Raw genomic sequence first — 21,197 nt, 5'->3', positions numbered from 1 at the left:
GTGTGTGTGTGTGTGTGTGTGTGTGTGTGTGTGTGTGTGTGTGTGTGTGAGTGTGTGTGTGAGTGAGTGAGTGAGTGAGTGAGTGAGGGGGGGGTGGGGAGGGGGTGGGTAGTGGGGGGAATTCCCCAAAATCATTGCTTCTCACTGGTTTGTATCTGTTCTGAGTGTCATGAAATATTTCCTTTAAGTTAGATGAAGGAAGATGGGATATGACTGGAGTGCAGAATAATAAGACCAGTAGTCCCATTCTGTGCTATGTATTCTACATATCTACAGAGCTTGTTGTCACTGAGGAGCATAATACATGCATAGAACATTCTCAAAAAAGATGTCCATTCTCATTTATTTTTATCACTTGGTGGATGTGGGGATATCTCTAATTGCCCTTGAGAAGGTGGTGCTGAGCTGCCTTCTTGAACTGCTGCAGCCCATGTGACGTGGGGAGTAGTACAGTGCTGTTAGGGACAAAGTTCCAGGGCTTTGATCCAGTGACGCTGAAAGAATGGTGGTATATTTCCAAGTCAGGACTTAGAGGGAGTCTTGTAGGAGTTGGTGTTCCTGTGTGTGCCTCCCTTGTCCTTCGAGGTGGTAGAAGTTGTGGGTTTGGGAACCTTGCTGAGTTGCTGCTGTTCATCTTTTGGGGTGTGGAGAAGACAGAACCAAACTTTAAAATGAGGCCCCAATAACTACCATCAATACGTTTGTGACTTATCAGTGAATACTCACCTTCTTTCTTCTGACTCAAGCAGACATTTAAATGCCGAAATGTCTCCTTGTAAAGAAGTTGAGTTGTTGTCTTTTTTAGAACTAAGCTCCTTCATCTTGGCCAAGAGGAGATCCTCCATTTCCTGGCCAATAAATAAGAAAAAAACAGAAATGCAGTACAAAAAAATAGAAATGCACTACAAAAAAATGAAAGGTGAATGGAATGCACAAACTTCATATAATGAATTTTACACGTAGGAGCTCTTTCCAGATAGTGTGTGGTGTTTGAATATTTGACTGCAGCATTGTTTCATATTGAAAGATGAAACTGGATTATGTCTAAGCCAAGAGTATAGGTTGGGGACAGGCAGTGGCAATACTGTATTATCAACTTTCTGGCATTAAACTAGCATTTGCTGATAATGATCCTTTAAAGACCTCAAAATAAAAACAGCCAGTTACAGAAAACACGCATTATCGAAAACGTTTGATGTAGAAAACTCCCTGTTGAGACAAGATTTTGATAAAAAGAACTATGGATGCTAGAGATCTGAAAGAAAAACAGAAATTGCTGGCGAAACTCAGCGGGTCTGGCAACAGGGGAGAATGTTTCCAGCCCTGGGACTCTTCATCAGGATTGTTGAGTTTCACCAGCAGTTTCTGCTTTTGTCTATTGGGATAAGGTTTGATGACTATGTAGCTAAGCCTCTAAGGTAAGCTGTAACAGAAGGCTGGCTCTCCTGCATTCTGTAGCCTTACCATCATGTACAATCTGCTAATAAACATTGTTTAACAGTAACTCAGAAGTCTGGCCTGAGTTTCTATGAAGATCTGAAGAACCCGTATTTGAACATGGTAGCAGCATGGTCTGAAGCAGGTGGCATTTTCCTCAGAGGAATCTGAAAAACCACGAGGCAGGGTTGAGGAGTTACAAGGGGGAAATCCTCAGCACAGAGTTCCTGAACACAACTGAGATGAAGTTGTTAAAGGCATATTCCAAGTGAAGTATAATTCGAAATGGCCACACGTATGTGCATCCGAACAGTTGATGTAAACACTGAGATGGAGCCACTGTGGAAGATGTACTTCCACAGGTACAGAATTACCTCAAGGTCTCCGTTCAATGCTGCAACAGTGTTGTCTTATCTGCAGTTAGCCTCATTGACAAAGAAATCTTTATCAGGCAAGATGCTGATAGAACCTTAGCAGATTTCCAGTCAGTCCTATCAGCCTTTAGAACTCATTTTAGTGTCAGAAACCTCATTCTTGAGTACACCCTGTCTAACGAGGCATCCAAACAGCCAGAAGGTTGGGGATCAGATAATACAACACTCTTTTTCAAGAAATGGTTTCTGTGTGGAATGAACTTCCAGAGGAAGTGATGAATGTGGGTACAGTTACAATGTTTAAAAAGTATATGAATTTGGATAAGTACACGAATAAGAAATGTTTGGAGGGATATGGGCCAAGTGCAGGCAAAAGGGACTAGTTTAGTTCGGGATTATGGTTGGCATGGATTATGGTTGGACCGAAGGATCTGTTTCCGTGCTGTATGACTCTATGACAGTCCTAGCAACAACAGGCATGTTGGTTTTACAATCAGTGATGCATAAACTTTTGAAATCCTTAGCCAGTGAAAAATCAATAGGCATTTTGAGAGATTTAAGCACTGGTTTGTAGGTGGCAGGTTCGGTTGATTAATCTATTTTTTTCGTGAATAAACAGAGAAAGTTGATTTGGGGAATTTGGTGGATGTTGTCTTTATGGATTGATACAGTTCACATGAAAGTCTGATTTATGAAATTCGAAATTGAGGCTCATGGATTAGGAGGATTAGAGTCCAGTTAGATTTGAGAAAAGACTCAAAGACAGAAAGCAATGAGTAATGACAAATAATTATTTTTGAGACTGGAGGATGGTGCATAGTGGTGTTCCCCAGGGCTAGGACCATTGTATATTTTTGATCAAATATAAATGAATTGGATCATGGAAGCTGGAGTTGAGTTTCAAAATTTGCTCTTGATCTCAAACTGGGAGCAGTGACAAATAGTGAGGACGAGATGAATTGCCTGTAACAGGACATATGATGGTAGCCTGGGAAAACAGTGGCAGATGGAGATTAATATACAGAAGAGTGATGTATTTTGGAAGAAGGGATGGGGAGAGGTAATTGTCGACTTAAGCTAAAAAGGTATAGGATTAGGAGGATGTGCAAATGCAGTGATATTTGAAAGCTGTAGGACATATTGAGAGATTGGTGAACAAAAACTTATAGGATCATGGGTTTCATAAGTAGAGACATTGAACACGAAAATAGAAAGGTTAAGCTAAACCTATAAAAAGCTCTGCAGAGGCCACAAATAGAGTTATTGCATCCAGTCTGGTCAGTATGTTTTAGGAAGGACGTGAGTGACCTTGGGAGGGTATGGAGGAGATTTACCGGAATAGCTTCAGGGTTTCGGTTACCAGGGTAGATTAGAAAGACCAGGGTTGTTGTGCTAGGAGCAAAGAAAATTAAAGGGAAAGTTGATGGAGGTAAATAAGATAATGACAGATTTATATAAGTTGGGCAGGTTGGGCAAGAGATATAGAGGATTATGAGGCAGAACCCTTTTTACAATCAATAATTTCAAAAAGAATTTGGATTTGGCACTTGGAGGAAGTAAACCTGGCAGCGCTATGGGGATGGAACAGGGTTTGGGACTGACTGGATTGTTCCACTTTGGACTCAATGGACTGAGTGACATCTTCCTGTTCTGTAAATGGCTCCTTGACTCAATATGCAGGACGGAGTAAAATCATCCTCTGGGACCCAGGGAGCTGGTGCTCACTGTGTAAGAATAGACTGAAAATTTGACACCACAGGAATGAGCAATGAATGTCAGGCCGACCAGTGATGGTCACATCCCGAGAATTTAGTATCAGGAGACTGTAATGATGTGGGTCAGTTTGCTGGATGCTGATTTGTGATGTAAGGGTAAGGCCAACAACATGGGTTCAATTCCCACTCCAGCTGAGGTTCCAATGAAAGACTCTCCTTCTCAACCTCTCCCCTCACCTCAGATGTGGCGATCCTCAGGCTAAACAACCCCCAGCTGTCTCCCTGTAATGAAAGAGCAGCCCTATTGACTGGTAAGACTATCATGACTTTTATCTTTACCTCACCGAGTGCAACATTGTGTGTTAATTTAAGAACTATCACAACACAACATGCTTATTTGACCAGAAAAATAACTGACTGTACAAGTGGGAGAATTGTCCTTTCCGGAATGGAGTCTAAATGGCACAATTTACACACCCTATCTGTATTTGTATGATGGAATAGAAGCTCTATAAATACTGGCATGGATAAATGGGCAGAGTGGCCTGTTTCTGTGCCGTAAACATCAAGGAATTCTACCAATCCTGACCTCAAGTTTGGATCCAATGTGTGTTCGTGAACTGGCTGCCAGTGGGCTTTGAGAGAGGGGTCTATGCTTATAACCCTGCTGGCATTCTGGAGAAACTGTGCTGAATGTCCAAGGTTCAGTGTCCAGACCGCATGGAATATTCTAAATAGAGCTTTCAAATTATTTTCTTCATTATATGTACGATATGCAGACTGAACTGCACAGAACAGACTTGTTGTCATTAAACTTCTATAGTAGGCATTTTATTTAGCAATCTCACGCTCATAAAACAGAGAAGTGATAACTAACAGTGCCCTTGGGTACTGCCTTTACAAGCATTTTACTTAATTTGTCTAATCTGCACATAGAGCAGGACAGTGAAATGAATCAGAACTGACCAGTCACTCCATACATCTATCTTTATTAGCTCTTGGCCTGTGGGTGATGCTGGTGTACTGCTGATCCTCAGTTGCCATTGAGATGGTACCCTTGCAGTCTATTGTGGTCGGTGGTGTCCCACATTGCTGTTAAGGAGACTATTCTGCATCAGCTTGTCTATCTAAGGGCTGGATTTTAACCCCTTTGGAGGGGTTTACGGTTTGGGATTGTACAAGGTAATGGTTCTGAAAGGGTTAATGTTGCAGACAGCATGAAGTTCCACCCATTCTGATGATATCACAGGGACTTGAGAGGGGAGAATCTGAGCATCTTAGCAACCCAGAGAGAGGGACAGAACTGTGATCCAACATCTCCTCATTATCACAGTAACAACATCTAACTTATCATACGATCATAAGACCATACAATAAAGGAGCAGAATTAGATCGTTCGGCCGGCCCATCGAGTCTGCTCTGTCAATTTGACTTCTCTGTTTAATTTATTGTCACGTGTATCTTGTTACAAAATACAGTGAAAAATGTTGCATTGTGTCACTGCTCTCCGTCGCCATCTTAAAACACAGAAAGATAAACCAAAACACAGAATATAAAGGCAGAAAAATGAAAAAATAAAGCAAGTGTCCAACTTTATAGTTCTTCTTGTTAAGCACGCCGTGGGCCCTGGGCCTGGTTGCCAGGCACAAGTCCCCTTCACTCCGCTGCCACTGCTGGAATGAGGCTCACCACTCTTCACTGCCATCTTGCTTCCAACTGACGTCCTTGCCACTGAGTCCTTGATGAACCACGTTGAAACATCAATGCCACCGGGTACCGAGCCGGCCCAAACCCGACTTCTACACACCATGAGTCCACTTTGGGCCCACCTCGCTGTTGCAGCCGCTGGCGATTCCACAGGGTCTCGTACAGGGCCCAAATACACCATCGCTGCTGTGTCCGTGAATCCGCGCTGATTGCAGATGCTGCCGGAAACCCAAACCCGCCTCCTCCAGTGCCGCCACCACGAGTCCACGCTGCTGGGCCCACTCACCGCCACCAAAGCTATCACCGTGACGGAGATCTTCACCAAGAGGTAAGTAAAATAAAATAGAACAAAAAAGAGAGAGAAAGAAATAGAAAAGAAACAGAAAGAAAAGCCATGGAGCCGACGAGCTCTGGGCTCAGAAGTCCTATTCCATCGCCATCTTGTGGAACAGATACATGGCTGTTTCTCAGCCTCATTCCCCTGCCTTCTCCCTGTAACCCTTGATCCCCTTGCTAATCAAGGACCTAGATTTCTTTGTCTCAAATACACTCAACAACTTGGCGTCCACAGCCCTCTGCTGCAAGGAGTTCCTGGTGTAACTTGGACCTGATTGCCATCATGCAATAAACTACATCTTGCTTCAGACAAAAGCTTCATCTGTTTAACACTCATCTGTGGTTTTCCCCTCCCACTGTAGATCAAACAGGCCCTTAGACCCAGTCACAGAAAGAGGAAGGTGGCAGCAAACTATTCTAAGCACAAACTGGTAAGTGGCTGATTTTGCAGCACATACAACACAGTTTCACTGATGGCTGTCATTGATAATAAATTAAGTAACAATGGTAAGGGTTCTAGTAGAACCTGCAGCAGCACTGAACATATTCAGCATAAAAGACTGTATGACTTTAAAAACTATTCACATGGACAGTCGGGAGCTGCAGTGTGTGGTGAGTCAATCAACCTGCAGATAAACCTGTGGAAAAATCAAGAACGGGACAACAGATTTTAATGGCAAAGCCTTTTATTTCGGACTTGGAAGAGAAATGTAGAAACAAGCGTGAGCTAGAAGCTAATCACACTTAGCAGCTACAGATCCTATTTGGAAGCGAGGATCCATCGGAAACTATAGATTCAGCTGGAGAGCAAAGGGGAGCTCCCTATGAGTGAAGTTAATAAACCTTGTTAGGCCGGGAGAGAACTTTGAATTAACAATGCCAAACAGGCTGAGAAGGCTAGAAGAAAGAAGGGACTACTTATAGCTCACAATGAGTATTGCTGCCATTACAAGTGGACACCATGAGGCATGGCTACAATAGAGAAATCAAAAGAAATAGAAATAACCAAAATGTGGTATGCTGCGCAAGAAATGTTGCAATACCAGAATTAAAGCAACAAAAGGTCACATATTCTAATAGAAACATACAGTAAGAAGGCTGCGATTTAAGTGGACAATTCATTATTTAAACCGTAGTTCAGGTGGAACAAATGTATTAAGGCACAGGCACTGGGCCTATTTGGGAACATCATGGAAATTATTTATTAGGCCATGGAAAGTGGGCAATCATCTGCTTACCTGCAGAAAACCATCTGCAGCTAAAGAAGATCTGACTGTGGAGATTGAGATTCACAGGGGGAGGCAATGGCCTAGTGGTATTATCACTGGACCATTAATGCAGAGACCCAGATAACGTTCTGGGGACCTAGGTTTGAATCCTGCTGTGGCATAATTATTATTCAATAAAATATCTGGAATAAAGAATCCGATGATGACCATGAATCGATTGTTGGAAAAAACAGCCATCTGGTTCATGAATGCCCTTTAGGGAAGGAAACTACTATCCTTACCTGGTCTAGCCTACATGTGACTCCAGACCCACAGCAATGTGGTTGACTCTTAACTGCCCTCTGGGACAATTCAGGATGGGCAATAAATGCTGCCTAGCCAGGGATAAGCTCATCCCATGAATGAATAAAGGAAAAACAAATATTGTGCTGAAAGTAAGAGGAGGGCAACTTTGGCACAGGACAGCAACTGAATTATTTCAGCTTATAAGGTATAAAAACTCAAACAACACATGACGACACAAAGTATAGGTCAGGTGGCAATGCTGTGGAATAAGAAACTTTCACTGACACAACTAGTGTCCAGCCATTAAAGAAAAAGTTACATCTGTAAAACTATAGGTCACTTCCAGAAGATGTGTAAAAGTAGGACACATTTACAGAGCTGCTAAAAGTCAAATGGCTACTCATAAACAGATGTTAATGTGATAGAGCCATCAAAATTAATAAGATACCCAATGCATTCCCGGGGAAACTGGTGAACCAACCAGCCCGAGTTTGATAGAACCCATTAAAGTGGCCAACTGACTAATCTTAAGCCTGATACAAGGGCTAGTGTTACTGTCTTATCAGATTGTTTACCATGGGTGAAGAAACAGATGTTACAGCCTTTAGAGAGGAAACTGCTTGGTCCAGGTCTCAAGGTTAAAGGTATGTCACAAACAACGCTGTAAGGGCTGTAAGATCATGGAGAGTGTAGATATAATCATGGAATTCCTGCAATGCAGAAAGAGGCCATTTGGCTCATCGAACCTGCAATGATCTTCCGAAGAGTATCCCACCCAGACCTGCCCCCAACTCTATCCCTGTAACCCCATATTTCTCATGGCTAACCCACCTAGCCTGCACATCCCTGGACGCTATGGGCAATTTAGCACGGCGAATCCAGCTCACCTGCACATCTTAGGACTGTGGGAGGAAACCGGTGCATCTGGGGAAAACCCAAACAGACATGGGGAGAATGTACAAACTCTACGCAGACAGTCGCCCGAGGGTGGAATTGTACCCAGGTCCCTGTGCTAATTCATAATTGAGAAACCTCACTTGAGAATGTATGCAGGTCCTGAATTCAACCTTCTTGAAGGACCTGAAAAAGTTCGACGAGTTGGAATGGAGAGTGAAACTGATAGGAAGAGAGACCAATTTATGTCAGGTCTGACCAAAGACAGGCCAGTCAGAGACCAACTATCCTAGAACAAACAGTTGCCGAACACCTGGTCAAGGAGTAACTAGTATGTAATAATTCATTTGTCTTAATAGGCCTCACATGAGCCTTTTCTCCTTAAGGCTCACTAGGGGTTTCCTTCTAGCACTGTAAACCAAGCAAGCCCCCAGAGCCGGCCAAGGAAGGAGGATGGTGGCAGAGAATCACCCCGACCAGAAGTTGGTAGGCGTTGGCACATTCAGAGGTGGTTGGGATTGAGACGCCAGCAGGGAAAGACTTAAAGGAGGAGAACAATCTCAGAGAGGGGAGGGTGCCCCCAGCTGGCACAGGCAAGTCCCACAGAGGATAAACATCATCCCAATCCACCCCGTGATTTTCTTGCCCAATGGCAGTCTGCGCAGAGATGCCTGCCTGACCTGCCTCTGCCTAACTCTGGAACTTGTATTTCAGTCACCAAGACACAGTGAGGTCCCCGGTTGCCATGGATTCTCCAGTTAACACTCACAACAGGCCCAAGGATGTGGGCCCTGCTTGATGCTTTCTGCCGCCCATTGTACTGTGGAAGGCAGCTGGAGGCATGGCTTTGAAGGTGATAAGCAGACCACCTGTTTCTCTTTACAGACCCCCACCACTACTTTCAAATATGCCTGCGGGGGTGGGGAGCAGCGGGGTGTAAAATCCTATTCAGGTCTTGGAGGCTGTGAGGCAATTATTGATGTGGAAAAACACAGCATGCCGTCTCTGAGAGGAGAGATTTCTTGAAATGTGGCTGCTACCTTAACCTTTCCCATTTTGACACGTGGCCTATACTGAAAGGATAATCATGTTTTTCAAAAACAATCCACTCATTCGCAGGATGTGGATGATATTGGCCACAGTGAGATTGCCAATTGGCTTGATGGCAGGAGACAGAGGGTGGTGGTGGAGGGTTGCTTTTTCGGCTGGAGGCCTGTAACCAGCGCTGTTCCTCGTGGATCAGCACTGGGTCCACTTTTGTTTGTCATTTCTATAAATGATTTGGATGAAAATACAGGAGGCATGGCTAGTACGTTTGCAGATGACACCAAATTTGGTGGTGTAGTGGACAGTGAGGAAGGTTATCTTAAGATTACAAACAGATCTTGATCAATTGGGTCGATGGTGTGAGGAGTGGCAGATGGAGTTTAGTTTGGGTAAATGTGAGGTGTTGCCTTTTCGTAAAACAAACAAGGCCAGGACTTATACAATTAATGGTAGGACCCTGGGTAGAGACCTAGGTGTTCAGGTACATAATTGTTTGAAATTTGCATCATAGGTAGACAGGGTGGTTAAGAAGGTGTTTAGCATCGTATAGGAGTTGGACCTCATATTGAGGTTGTACAGATTGGTGAGGCCTCTTCTGGAGTACTGTGTGCAGTTCCGGTCGCCCTGTTATAGGAAGGATATTATTAAGCTGGTGAGGGTTCTGAAAAGATTTACCAGGATGTTGAGGGAATGGAGGTATGAAAATAGACTGGAACGCCAGGGACCTTTCTCCACCAGAGCATAGGAGGCTGTGGGGTGACCTTATTGAGGTTCATAAAATCATGTGGGATGTAAATAAGCTGAATGGCAAGGGTCTTTTCCCTAGGGTGGGGGAGTTCAAAACTAGGGGGCATATTTTTAAGGTGAGGGGAGAAAGATTTAAAAAGGACATGAGGAACAACTTTTTCACACAGAGGGTGGTTTGTGTGTGGAATGAACTTCCAGAGGAAGTGGTGGATGCAGGTACAGTAACCATGTTTAAAAGGCATTTGGATAAGTTCATGAATAGGAAAGGTTTGGGAGGGATATAGGCCAAGTGCACGCAAGTGGATGATTTAGTTTGGGATGATGGTTGGCATAGACTGGTTGGACTGAACAGTCTGTTTCTGTGCTGTGTGACTCTATGATTCTGAATCAGCCTCGCATTACTAATCCCTGGGGACTATGTGTAAGCTGTGACTCTTAACTTGGAGCCAAAAGGTCCTCAGTTCAAGTAGCTCTCCCAAAAATTAAGCACATTATCCACGTCAACACTTGTGTGGGATGGTGAGGGAGAGCTGTTCTGTATAATCAGACCATAGAGGCAGGGTCATTAAATACTTGTGAGGTGGACAGCTTTTGTTTTGATTGGCAAAGAAATCAATGGTTATTGGGGGGGAGTTGGATTATAGATGGAGTGTGGAATTCAAAACACAAAGAGATCAGATATGATGTCATTGAATGGCAGAGCAGGCTTGGGGGTAGAATGGTCTATTTCTGCTCTTATTTTGTACATTTGGATGCTCTTGACAGAAGGTAGTGCAGGTTAAATGTCAGTGAGGATCAACATTAATTAAACGTAACTATAGCCAAGAGATTGGAAATAGAGACAGAAATTGAAGACACTTGTTTTTGGGTCCTAATGCATCCTGATGAGAAAAGAAGACATTTCTGCTACCGTACACACTCAGGATGCTGCTCCATGTGACCTGGTCTCATTAAGAGTTTGATTTTTATACACACTCACTCAGCAGTGATTATTACAGTAAGGGCATATTTAACCTTTTACTCCACATGCTGGAGATGGCAATTTTAATGTTTGGATGAGACATGAAACTTCTGTGTTTCCTGTGGGTTGGTAGGACAGATTCCAGGTCCCAAGAGAAGGGAACTGTACCCCCTGCTCCCCATCAACCCCGCTCCCCTCGCACCCCCCCACCCCACCCCTCAACACCCTGAACAATATTGATGGAAGCCTTTTGTTTCTTTTAATAGTCAAGCTGAGAACTCACAGTCAAACTGAAAGAAGTGGCCTTGAACAGACTGAAGTATTCAGATGCAATTGAGGTTTCTTTGATGTTCTGTTGGCTCCTTCATTTGATGATTAGTTCATGCCTTTTGAACCAACTACAACCTATTTGTAACATTCCAATGGAGTGAATATCACTGTGTCTTTATACTGCAGATGCCAAGTGTTAAAATACTGGAACATGTCTAAGTTTTCAACACACCAGATACCAGAGCTTGACCAGACTCTGAGGAACCATTAGATTAAAGGCATAAGATAAGGGAGAGATTCTTTTATGTCCTCACCAACCTATTTTTATTTCATTTTCTGTATAGACAGCATTTCAAGTCAGCAAATACTAACAGCAAGAGCTGGCAGTTCAACTCAGCTTCAGACGAAGTAATATTAAAGGGAGAAGTACAAATCTATGCCTAAGGGCGGTACAGTGGCTAGCACTGCTGCCTCACAGTGTCAGGGACCTGGGTTCAATTCCTCCCTCAAGTGACTGTCTGTGTGGAGTTTGCACATTCTCCCTGTGTCAGTGTGGGTTTCCTCCAGGTGCTCAAGTTTCTTCTCACAGTCCAAAGATGTGCAGGTTAGGTGGATTGGCTGTGCTAAATTACTCATAGTGTGCAGGCTGGGTAAGTCAGCCATGGGCAATGCAGAGTTGGGGGGTGGGTCTGGGTGACATGATCTTTGGAGGGGTAGTGTGTATTCAGTGGGCAGAATGGCCTCTTTCTGCACTGTAAAGATTCTATGAACTTCAAAGTGCTACACTATTGTATCTGTTTTTAGGTTGTAATAAGTTCCATCCTATGTAGACTTTTAAAGTTTCAAAGCGTTTTAATCTTTTATGACTGAAGTACTGATCAGGAGATACCATTTCAGGCAGACAACTGGTAATGTCACTAAATGAGTCATCCTTAGGCTCAGGCTGATAATCTGGGAACATGGGTTCAAATTTCACCATAGCAACAGGGGGAATTTAATAAAAAAATTTAAAATTTAAGCATTAAAAGCTAAGAACAGTGACCATGAAACGATAATCAATTGTTAAAAAAGCAAATGGTTCACTTATGCTCCTTTCTGTGTGGATGGGAGTGCGGAATCTACCATCCTTACCCAGTCTGGCCTACATGTGACTCCAGACCCACAGCAATATGGCTGACTCTCAACTACCCTCTGAAATATGCCAGCAAGCCACTCAGTTCAAGGGCAATTAGGGATGGAAAACAAATGCTGGCCTTGAAACAACAGACACATTCCACAAACAACTTTTAAAAGCAGGAATGAGTTATTGATCACAGATTATCATTTAATGTATTGTAATGAAGTGTTTTTGCTTATGAAATCTTCCTTATCCATCCAGGATAACTGATCATATTAGGTGGGTTTTTCAGTATTCTTGACTGCAAAGGAGGTCAGTAACAAATGACATATCGAAGTAACATTAAACTATTCTGACCAGAGCCTATTTTTGCTCCTTCAGTGATTCTCTGAAAAAAGGCTCCTTTTTAAATTCTGCCTTTGATCTAAATATTAGAAGTGCTGACTTGAATCAACACCTGTGAGGAAAACAGATCCCAACTGATATTTAAAATAGGGAAGTGTTGTATAAGGTAATGGTTCTGAAAGGGTTAATGGACATGTTATATTGGCTCCATCCATTCTGATGTCACACACAATCTGTCAAGTTTCTCCTGGAATCACAGAGTCCCTGCAGTCTGGAAAAAGGCCAATCAGCCCATTGAGTCCACCCACCCAGCCCCAACCCTACCCTCTCTCTGTAACCTTACATTTCCCATGGCTAATCCAACCCACCTAACCTGCACATCTTTGGACTGTGGGAGGAAACTTGAGCACCCAGAGGAAACCCACACATACACGGGGAGAATGTGCAAGCTCAACACAGCACCCTGAGGGTGCAATCCAACCCGGATCCCTGTGGGGGGCAGCAATGCTAACCACTGAATGCTGCTTTTGGAGGGAGCAGATGGATCTGTACCAGCTCCGTAAGGTCATAGTCATTATGCCTGATCAAATGTAGTTGTACCAGTTGCTATTTTACAATAAACCAGTTTGATATCTAAGGTCAATGCCTCATCTGTAGATATTCTACAGCGGTGTATTCTCCACCATTTGACACTAGGTAGGCCGAAGACAAGGGAGGGTTGGTGGTAGTGAATGACCTCAAACAACCCTCGCCCAGTACCACATGTTGCTAGTAGTGGCAAATACTACAAGTTACCATCTAAACAAAATGCCACATTATGACGGACAACTATAAGGAGGTGGGTTGCTGAATGTGGACCAATGAGAGGACTGAAGTGACAGTCAATCTTTAATATCTGGCATTCATGATGAATTGAGATGAGCAGTGATTCAACCATTTTGCACCTGGATGTATCTAGCCTGCCCAGTGACCCAGCAGCACAAGGCCTGGGTGGTCCCTGTGTCAGGATGCTGAGATTTACCTCTTTCCGGGGGGGAATGTGCCATCCTGTTGGTTTTATCAGGCATCCTGAACGCCCTTAGGGATGGCCTAGTGAAGGATGTCAAGACGTTGTTGTATGCTGCCTGTTCATGTAAAGCTTTAGGAATGTCCACAAAGCATACCTGATGGGGTCAAACACACGCAACATGGGAGGACATGACTGACCATAATGGAGAAGGTGTGTTCAGGGAGGCACTGAACACATCGAGAGACTTTGTTAAGAATGTGCAGAGGTATCAGACGAAGCACACAAATGGATTACTGCCCATCTCTTCAAGCTCCACCTGCCCCACAGGTGCCAGTCTGCAGGAAGGTCCCACATTGAGCTGATCAACGACCTCAGAATCCATGCAACTGGAGTGGAGGAAAGCCATCTTCAAACACCAGGGACAGTCTGAGAGATGGTCAACAAAGTGCATGGGCTCTCACTTTAATTTGTGCAGCCACACTTTAAAAGGACCAGCTCTTGCTCCGCCCATCTGGGAGCTCGCGGGATATTGTGCAGCTCAGTGTGAAAGGGATTTACTGGAAGAGCGTCTGGGACACAGGATTTCTCAATTTAGGAGAGGCCAGAGAAATTGGGATTGTTTTCCTTGGAACAGTGAGAATTACGTTTTGATCGAAGTGGAGAAACTGTTTCCACAGGTTGCAGGGTCAGTAACCAGATGACACAGATCTAAGATAATTATAAAGAACCAGAGGAGAGACGAGGTGTTTTTTTAAAGTAGTGTGTTGTTATGATGTGAAATGTGCTGGTTGAAGGGAAGAGAAAGAATAATAACTTTCGAAAGGGAATGGTATATATAGTTGAAAGAGATAACTTGTTAGGTCTATGGGAAATTGGATTAAGGACTTGTCAATTGGATTAAAGAGCTGTCATGTTCACAATGGCCGAATGGCTTCCTCCTGTGTTGGAAGGTTCTATGAGCCTGTGACCAAGTGAGCGATGAGCACTGTCTGTTGCTACACAACCTCTCCCCACATGGTGTGATGTTGCTGACTGTCTGTGGGCCTCCCCATGGAGAGTCTGACATCCACTTGGGCCTCGTTGCTGTACTCTGCAGAATAATATCTGCATTAAGGATTACATTCAACAGAACCTGGAAAGGATGACTCACCCTCAGAGAAATGAGCAATATTTGTACTGTTGATAACTTTGGAATAAACACACGCTGAAAAATGTGGAAAAATAAAGCCTGCTGGAGATGCCAAAGGATTATGTTCGGCTCAAGCGCAGCAATGGAAAGTGAGGCCTGGACTTGACTCATTCTCAGAACCTTACACCCTGCTATTAGCACGAGCATTAAGGAATACATCTACTGTTAAATAATGCTGTGATATCTCAACAATCCGTTGGCATCAGGGAGCTATTTCATTGCAAGTATTTGCAGAACCTGTTATTACTGCAGCTGTGTTAGCTACTTGCAACGTAATCTCAAATCCAGCAATGAAATCAGATTGGAAGTTGCCATAGTTCAGGTGCCATAATATCTGAAGTACCTGCACACAGCTCTGGAGTGAATCATACTTGATATCAGAATGGTGAGAACATTAGTGTGGGTGTGGTGGACAGTCCCTGGAAGTATGCTCAGCAAGAAGGTCAACAATGCAATGCTTACTTGACACCAGCAGTGCCACTTCATAGCTATCACCTTCTGTCCTTCAATCTCTCACAATTGAACAGGAGGGAGCCCCCTTAATCCCAGCCTCACCAGGGATACTTAAAGAGATTATCAACTACTTGCACACCACCTCTTGGTTGAATTGTTTGGGCTATTGTTTTGACTCTACATTTCTTTGGTGCTTTTGATATTTGGTCAAAGTTCTTAAAACCTTCAGCGAATGGAGCTGATGGAGTTTTTGATATTTGGTCAAAGTTCTTAAAACCCGCAGGGAATGGAACTGACAGAGTTTTTGCTGACTTCACAACTTCTGCTCAAAGCAGTTGCTGGCTGCGGGTTCATGAGTGGCCGGTCCCTTTGGAATACAGCATGACTGGGGGAACAAATAGAGGTCACATATAGCATGATAAGTTGTTGGAGGAAGAAGGAGGAGAATAGGGGAGAAGGGTTATTGGGATATAGCACCTGTCAGCTCAGGGAGAAACTTACCAACTTAAACCTCCAATGGGGAACAATCTGCAAGACACCTGAGCTTCCATAAGGACTGAAACCTTGTACCTACAGCTCAACTACAGCTTTGGGTAGTGAAGAAGGCATTTGGTATGCTTGCCCTTATTGGTCTGTGCATTGAGTATAAGAGTGGGAGATCATGTTGCAGTTGTACAGGACATTGGTAAGGCCACGTTGGAATATTGTGTCCAATTCTGGTCTCCCTGCTATAGGAAGGATGTTGTGAAACTTGAAAGGGTTCAGAAAAGATTTTCAAGGATGTTGCCAGGGTTGGAGGGTTTGAACAAAAGGGAGAGGCTGAATAGGCTGGGGTTATTTTCCCTGGAGCATAGGAGGGTGAGGGGTGACCTTATAGAGGTTTATAAAATCAAAAAAAAAAACATCAAAATTATAAAAAGGAGGTATGGATAGGGTGGATAGAAAAGGTCTTTTCTCCAGGATGGGGGAGTCCAAAACCAGAGGGCATAGGTTTAAGGTGAGAGGGGAAAGATTGGAAAGGAACCTATGGAGCAACGTTTTCACACAGAGGGTGGTGCATGAATGGAATGAGCTGCCAGAGGAAGTGGTGGAGTCTCGTACGATTACAACATTTAAAAGGCATCTGGCTGGGTACGTGAATAGGAAGGGTTTAGAGGGATATGGGCCAAATGCTGGCAAATAGGGCTAGATTAATTTAAGATATGTGGTCGTCATGGACAAGTTGGTCCGAAGGGTCTGTTTCCGTGCTGTATATCCCTATGACTCTAAGGTGAGGACTGCATTACCAATGCCTTTGATGGTGCCTAGGGCAATGAACTGATTTGCACCTGTGTCCTTCAAGACTTGAGCTGGCGATCTTTTCACACTTTGTTGCATACTGGTTATGAGGTAGTTCTCCCTATTTATTGAGAGCTACCCACATTCCATTCTCTTTTCCGAGAGATAGAAGCAGGCAGTGATGACCAACTTTGCGAGGATGGCCAATTTCTCAGTGCTGTGGGCTGCCATTGACTGTGAGCACGTCGCTCCACGCACTGCATGTCTGAACACTGCTGTGTCGGATCGCAAAGGGATTTCACTGCCTCCATGTCCAGCTGGGGTGGCTCACCTTGTCTTGGCAAGAGAGGGACATGGAGGAACGCAGTGGGATTCTGGCTGTTATACTTGAAGAGCTGGTGATGTGTGAAGCTGTGAGATATAGCATTGTGAAGTATGTGGGCACACAGTGTAGCATAAAGATGTTCAAAATGAGCTGTGATTGCTAGAGATTGTTGGTGGTTGAATGGTGGAGCAGTGCATTGAGCAGCGTCAGAGGTTCCTGGCACAGTTTTGCTGGGATATGGCACTTGAAATGCATTCACTCAGCTTTATCAGCTAGGAGGGCTTTATGCAGCACCACAGCCAGCTCCGGGGGTGGGGATCTGACCACTATGGTTCCCACTACCTTGTGTGTGTGTGTGTGTGTGTGTGTGTGTGCGTGTGTGTGTGTGTGTGTGTGTGTGTGTGTGCGTGTGTGTGTGTGTGCGTGTGTGTGCATGTGTGCGTGTGTGCGTGAGTGTGTGTGTAGGAACTCCTGGCCCCTTGTGGATACAGGACATCTCTCACTTTTCGTCTCCTTCATCAGTCTACAGTGCAGCATCTGAAAACCTTTCTGTCATGTTGCACTGCCTTCTGTGTTTCTCAGGTCAGATTCAGGAGCCGCCCCTGCCCCTGCTCCAGCTACAATGGACCACCCCCTTCAGAGGAGCAGGCTAGCTTTACCTGGTGCTAGTGACTCACAATATTGCCTCCCAGTCAAATGCCATGCTAATCAGTAGCACACCTAGCCCTGACTCAGCATTTCAACCTCGTGAAACAACATGCAACACCAGTTGATGTGCCATCTGCACTACAGTTAATGGGTCTGGGTTAACACACATTTCAGGGGCTATCGACTTCGGCTGTAACTTTTAACACAGAGAGTATATCACTCTGTACTTGCATAGTCTGGCTGCTAAGTTCCAAGAAAGGGCTCAAAATGCTTTCTATCCATCCAATCTTGTCCCAGAAACTGGGACAATTTTCAATATGCAACGTAAGGTTTTAAACATTAAATCTATCACAAGCAAACAAGCCATTAAATCCAATAGGTTTTATATCTATACACATTTCTCCCATTCCAGTTACTTCTTCCCACTCCACATCCATTCATCCCTTTCTCCTTCATGTACACTTCCCTCTCACACCCTCATGCATGCAAAATTCAATGTGATGTTTTTGCCAACAGTTATGTTTACATTTATTCATTGAATAGTATTGTAGTTCTTTTAACAATGTAATTAATGGTTATTTTCCAACGTCTCACTTCTTTCCAAATCCTGGCATCAGATAGATTACATCAATTATGGATATAGGAACAGGAGTAGGCCTTTCAGCCCATTAAACCTTCTCTGCCTGGGTTGGTTAGCTCAGTTGGCTGGATAGCTGGCTTGTGATATAGAGTGATGCTGATAGTCACAGGTTCAATCCTCACACTGGCTGAGGTTATCATGAAGAACTCTCCTTGTTGGGCCGAATGGCCTGTTTCCACACTGTGGGGATTCTATGAACCTAAAACCTCAGGTTGTCAATAGCTATATCTGCTGTTGTACACTTACCACCTCAATTTATTACCCCTTGGCAGTATAAGAGTCCATGCCTTAATTGTTTCATTGCAAAAGATAAAGCAATCATCACTGAAAGGGCAGTCTACTGACCTCTAACCTCATCTTCAAATCATTTATACGTTGCTGGTTCTTTTGCTGTTCACAACTCAACTTGTCAATGAGAGCAATCTTGCTTTCTTCCTCAGCTAGCAACTGTAAAAAAGATTAAAAGAAAGAAAATGTTCTTGCAAAACAGTGTTTTTTGAGGATTAACTTAAGTATGAGAGAATTAAAAACACTAAATATGGAGCAGGCAGATAGATTTGACTTGCATCGTGTTCCTACACACATTGTCCAATATGATCTCATATGGCCCTGCTGTTTGGTCAGCCTGGGTCAGATTTTGCACCTGGAGAAATTATCAGCTGTCTTTATAATACCTGGGAGACCGGCAACAGCTTCTGAAATCTCTACTTGCGCAGTAAAACATGAAAATCCCTTGCTTCACCACAGAAGGTGCTGTTCTTGCAGATGGAAACAAATCAGAAATCACTGAACTGACATGAACCTATCCCTTTAGTGTTTATTATATCCAGTTACAAAAACTTACACCTTGTTATTGAGGTGTAACCGGATTTATAACTCCATACTAAGTTGTAGGTATTTCTTTAAAAAAATCTCTTTGGCCCAAGAAAGCCAATTATACACTTGTTAAATTTCTCCACAGAGTTTTACACTTAATTTTTAAAGTTTATTTGTGATACTTCCAGCAATTAATGTGTGTGACCCTTTAATTTGAAAAACTGTGGAGCCTATATCAATGTAGTTACTTCCCTGCTTGCTGTCTGTGAGAATACCTCAATACGATCGGCTGCTCACCCTCTTTGGTGACATCACTTCTGTTGGAAATCTACATGCCCTGACACCAAATTCAAATTAACTGGGGTGGGTGGGTGGGAAGTGAACCACAGAGAGTGTTACACTTTCAATGTCCGCAGTGATTACTGTCAGTTCAACATTGACCTCAAAATCTGGATCAACCCCTTTGGTTTTACTGTTCTGAAAATGACAACCTATTTATCACGCTCCATGTTGGACTTTCTCCAATAAAATCTGTCACAGTACAAACCACACCAGCAGCTCTCTGTGTTGTATAATCGTGAGTTATTTCCCAAACGTGGGTTCAAATGCGCAGCAATTCTTTCCATCACATCTTAACCCATTGTCCTGTAGCTTCTTTAATCTCCACGATATTCATTCTCGCACAGCTTTACATTTCAAAGTTTTGATGTGCACAGAATGCCCGAGAGTTCAGATTTCCCTGCTCATCAAACCAGGTCTGACAGCCACCTCATTATCCTCACCAACTCAAACGGTCTGTGTACTTCAGTAAAGATGAGACAATTGCTGAGCTCTGTTACACTACAATAAAGTTTAGGATTATCCAAGTGGCATGATGCACAATTCAGATGTTCACTTTATAAATTGTTAACTGGTTATTAATCCAGTGAATAACTTTCCAGTCTGCTTTAAAAGATTATTCTGTATTTGTCTTTACATTTCCTCAGAGAGAGATGCCTCAATTAATGAGAGTCTTTCATTTGAATATACAAAATCACAGCAGATTTTGTTGTGACTCAGACTCAGTTGCAGCCTGCTGTAATACATTTCAATTTAACGGAATTGCTAAATGAGACTGGTTTTTGAGGGTGAAACTTGTCCAGGATCGCGGGACCAGTCCCGACTGACCAGCTGAACAACCAACACTGAACATCATCAACACCAAACACTGACCGTCCCCAACACCAAACACTGACCGTCCCCAACAACAAACACTGACCATCCCCAACTCCAAACACTGACCATCCTCAGCACCAAACACTGACCATCTCCATCCCCAACACCAAACACTGACCATCCTCAACACCAAACACTAACCGTCATCAGCACCAAACACTGACCATCTCCATCCCCAACACCAACACTGACCATCCTAAACGTCAAACACTGACCATCCTCAATGCCAAACATTGACCATCCTCAGTACCAAACACTGTCCAACTCCATCCCCAACACCAAACTCTGACCATCCCCAACACCAAACACTGACCATCCCCATCTCCAACACCAAACACTGACCGTCCCCAACACCAAACATTAAGCATCCCCAACCCCAACACCAAACACTGACCATCCCCAACACCAAACACTGTCCATCCTCAGCACCAAATACTGACCATCTCCATCCCCAACACCAAACACTGACCATCCTCAACACCAAACACTGACTGTCCTCAGCACCAAACACTGACCATCTCCATCACCAACACCAGACACTGACCATCCTCAACACCAAACACTGACCGTCAACAGCACCAAACACTGACCATCTCCATCCCCAACACCAAACACTGTCCATCTCCATCCCCAACACCAACACTGACCATCCTCCACGGCAAACACTGACCATCCTCAATGCCAAACATTGACCATCCTCAGTACCAAACACTGTCCAACTCCATCCCCAACACCAAACACTGACCGTCCCCAACACCAAACACTGACCATTTCCAGCACCAAACACTGACTGTCCTCGACACCAAACACTGACCATCCCCATCCCAAACACCAAACAATGACCGTCCCCAACACCAAACACTGACCGTCCCCATCCCCAAAACCAAACACTGAGCATCCCCAACGCCAAACACTGACCGTGCACAACAGCAAACAATGACCAGTCGCAGCCCCAAACACTGACCGTTCCCAACACCAAACACTGACCATTCCCATCCACAACACCAAACACTGACCGTCCCCAACACCAAACACTGACCATCCCCAACATCAAACACTGACCATCCCCATCCCCAACACCAAACACTGACCGTCCCCAACACCAAACACTGACCGTGCCCAACAACAAACACTGACCATGCCCAACAACAAACACTGAC

At 44.0% G+C, this 21,197-nt stretch overlaps 1 protein-coding gene across 1 annotated transcript in view; it reads right to left on the bottom strand.

Moving 5' to 3' along the window:
- Positions 1 to 21,197, bottom strand: part of LOC125485811 (lamin-B2-like) — an 84,065-nt gene that overhangs the window by 2,297 nt on the left and 60,571 nt on the right. Inside the window, exons 8-9 of the mRNA XM_048610563.1 lie at positions 18,352 to 18,453; positions 727 to 848 (exon numbers count right to left, since the gene is read on the bottom strand). Of these exons, the coding sequence (XP_048466520.1) occupies positions 727 to 848; positions 18,352 to 18,453 (224 nt within the window). The remainder of the gene's footprint in view (positions 1 to 726; positions 849 to 18,351; positions 18,454 to 21,197) is intronic.

The sequence above is a fragment of the Rhincodon typus genome, chromosome 22 (assembly GCF_021869965.1).
Source record: "Rhincodon typus isolate 14 chromosome 22, sRhiTyp1.1, whole genome shotgun sequence".
NCBI lineage: Eukaryota > Metazoa > Chordata > Chondrichthyes > Orectolobiformes > Rhincodontidae > Rhincodon > Rhincodon typus.
The sequence above is the reverse complement of the archived record's forward strand: the minus strand, read 5'-3'. Positions and strand labels throughout refer to the sequence as shown.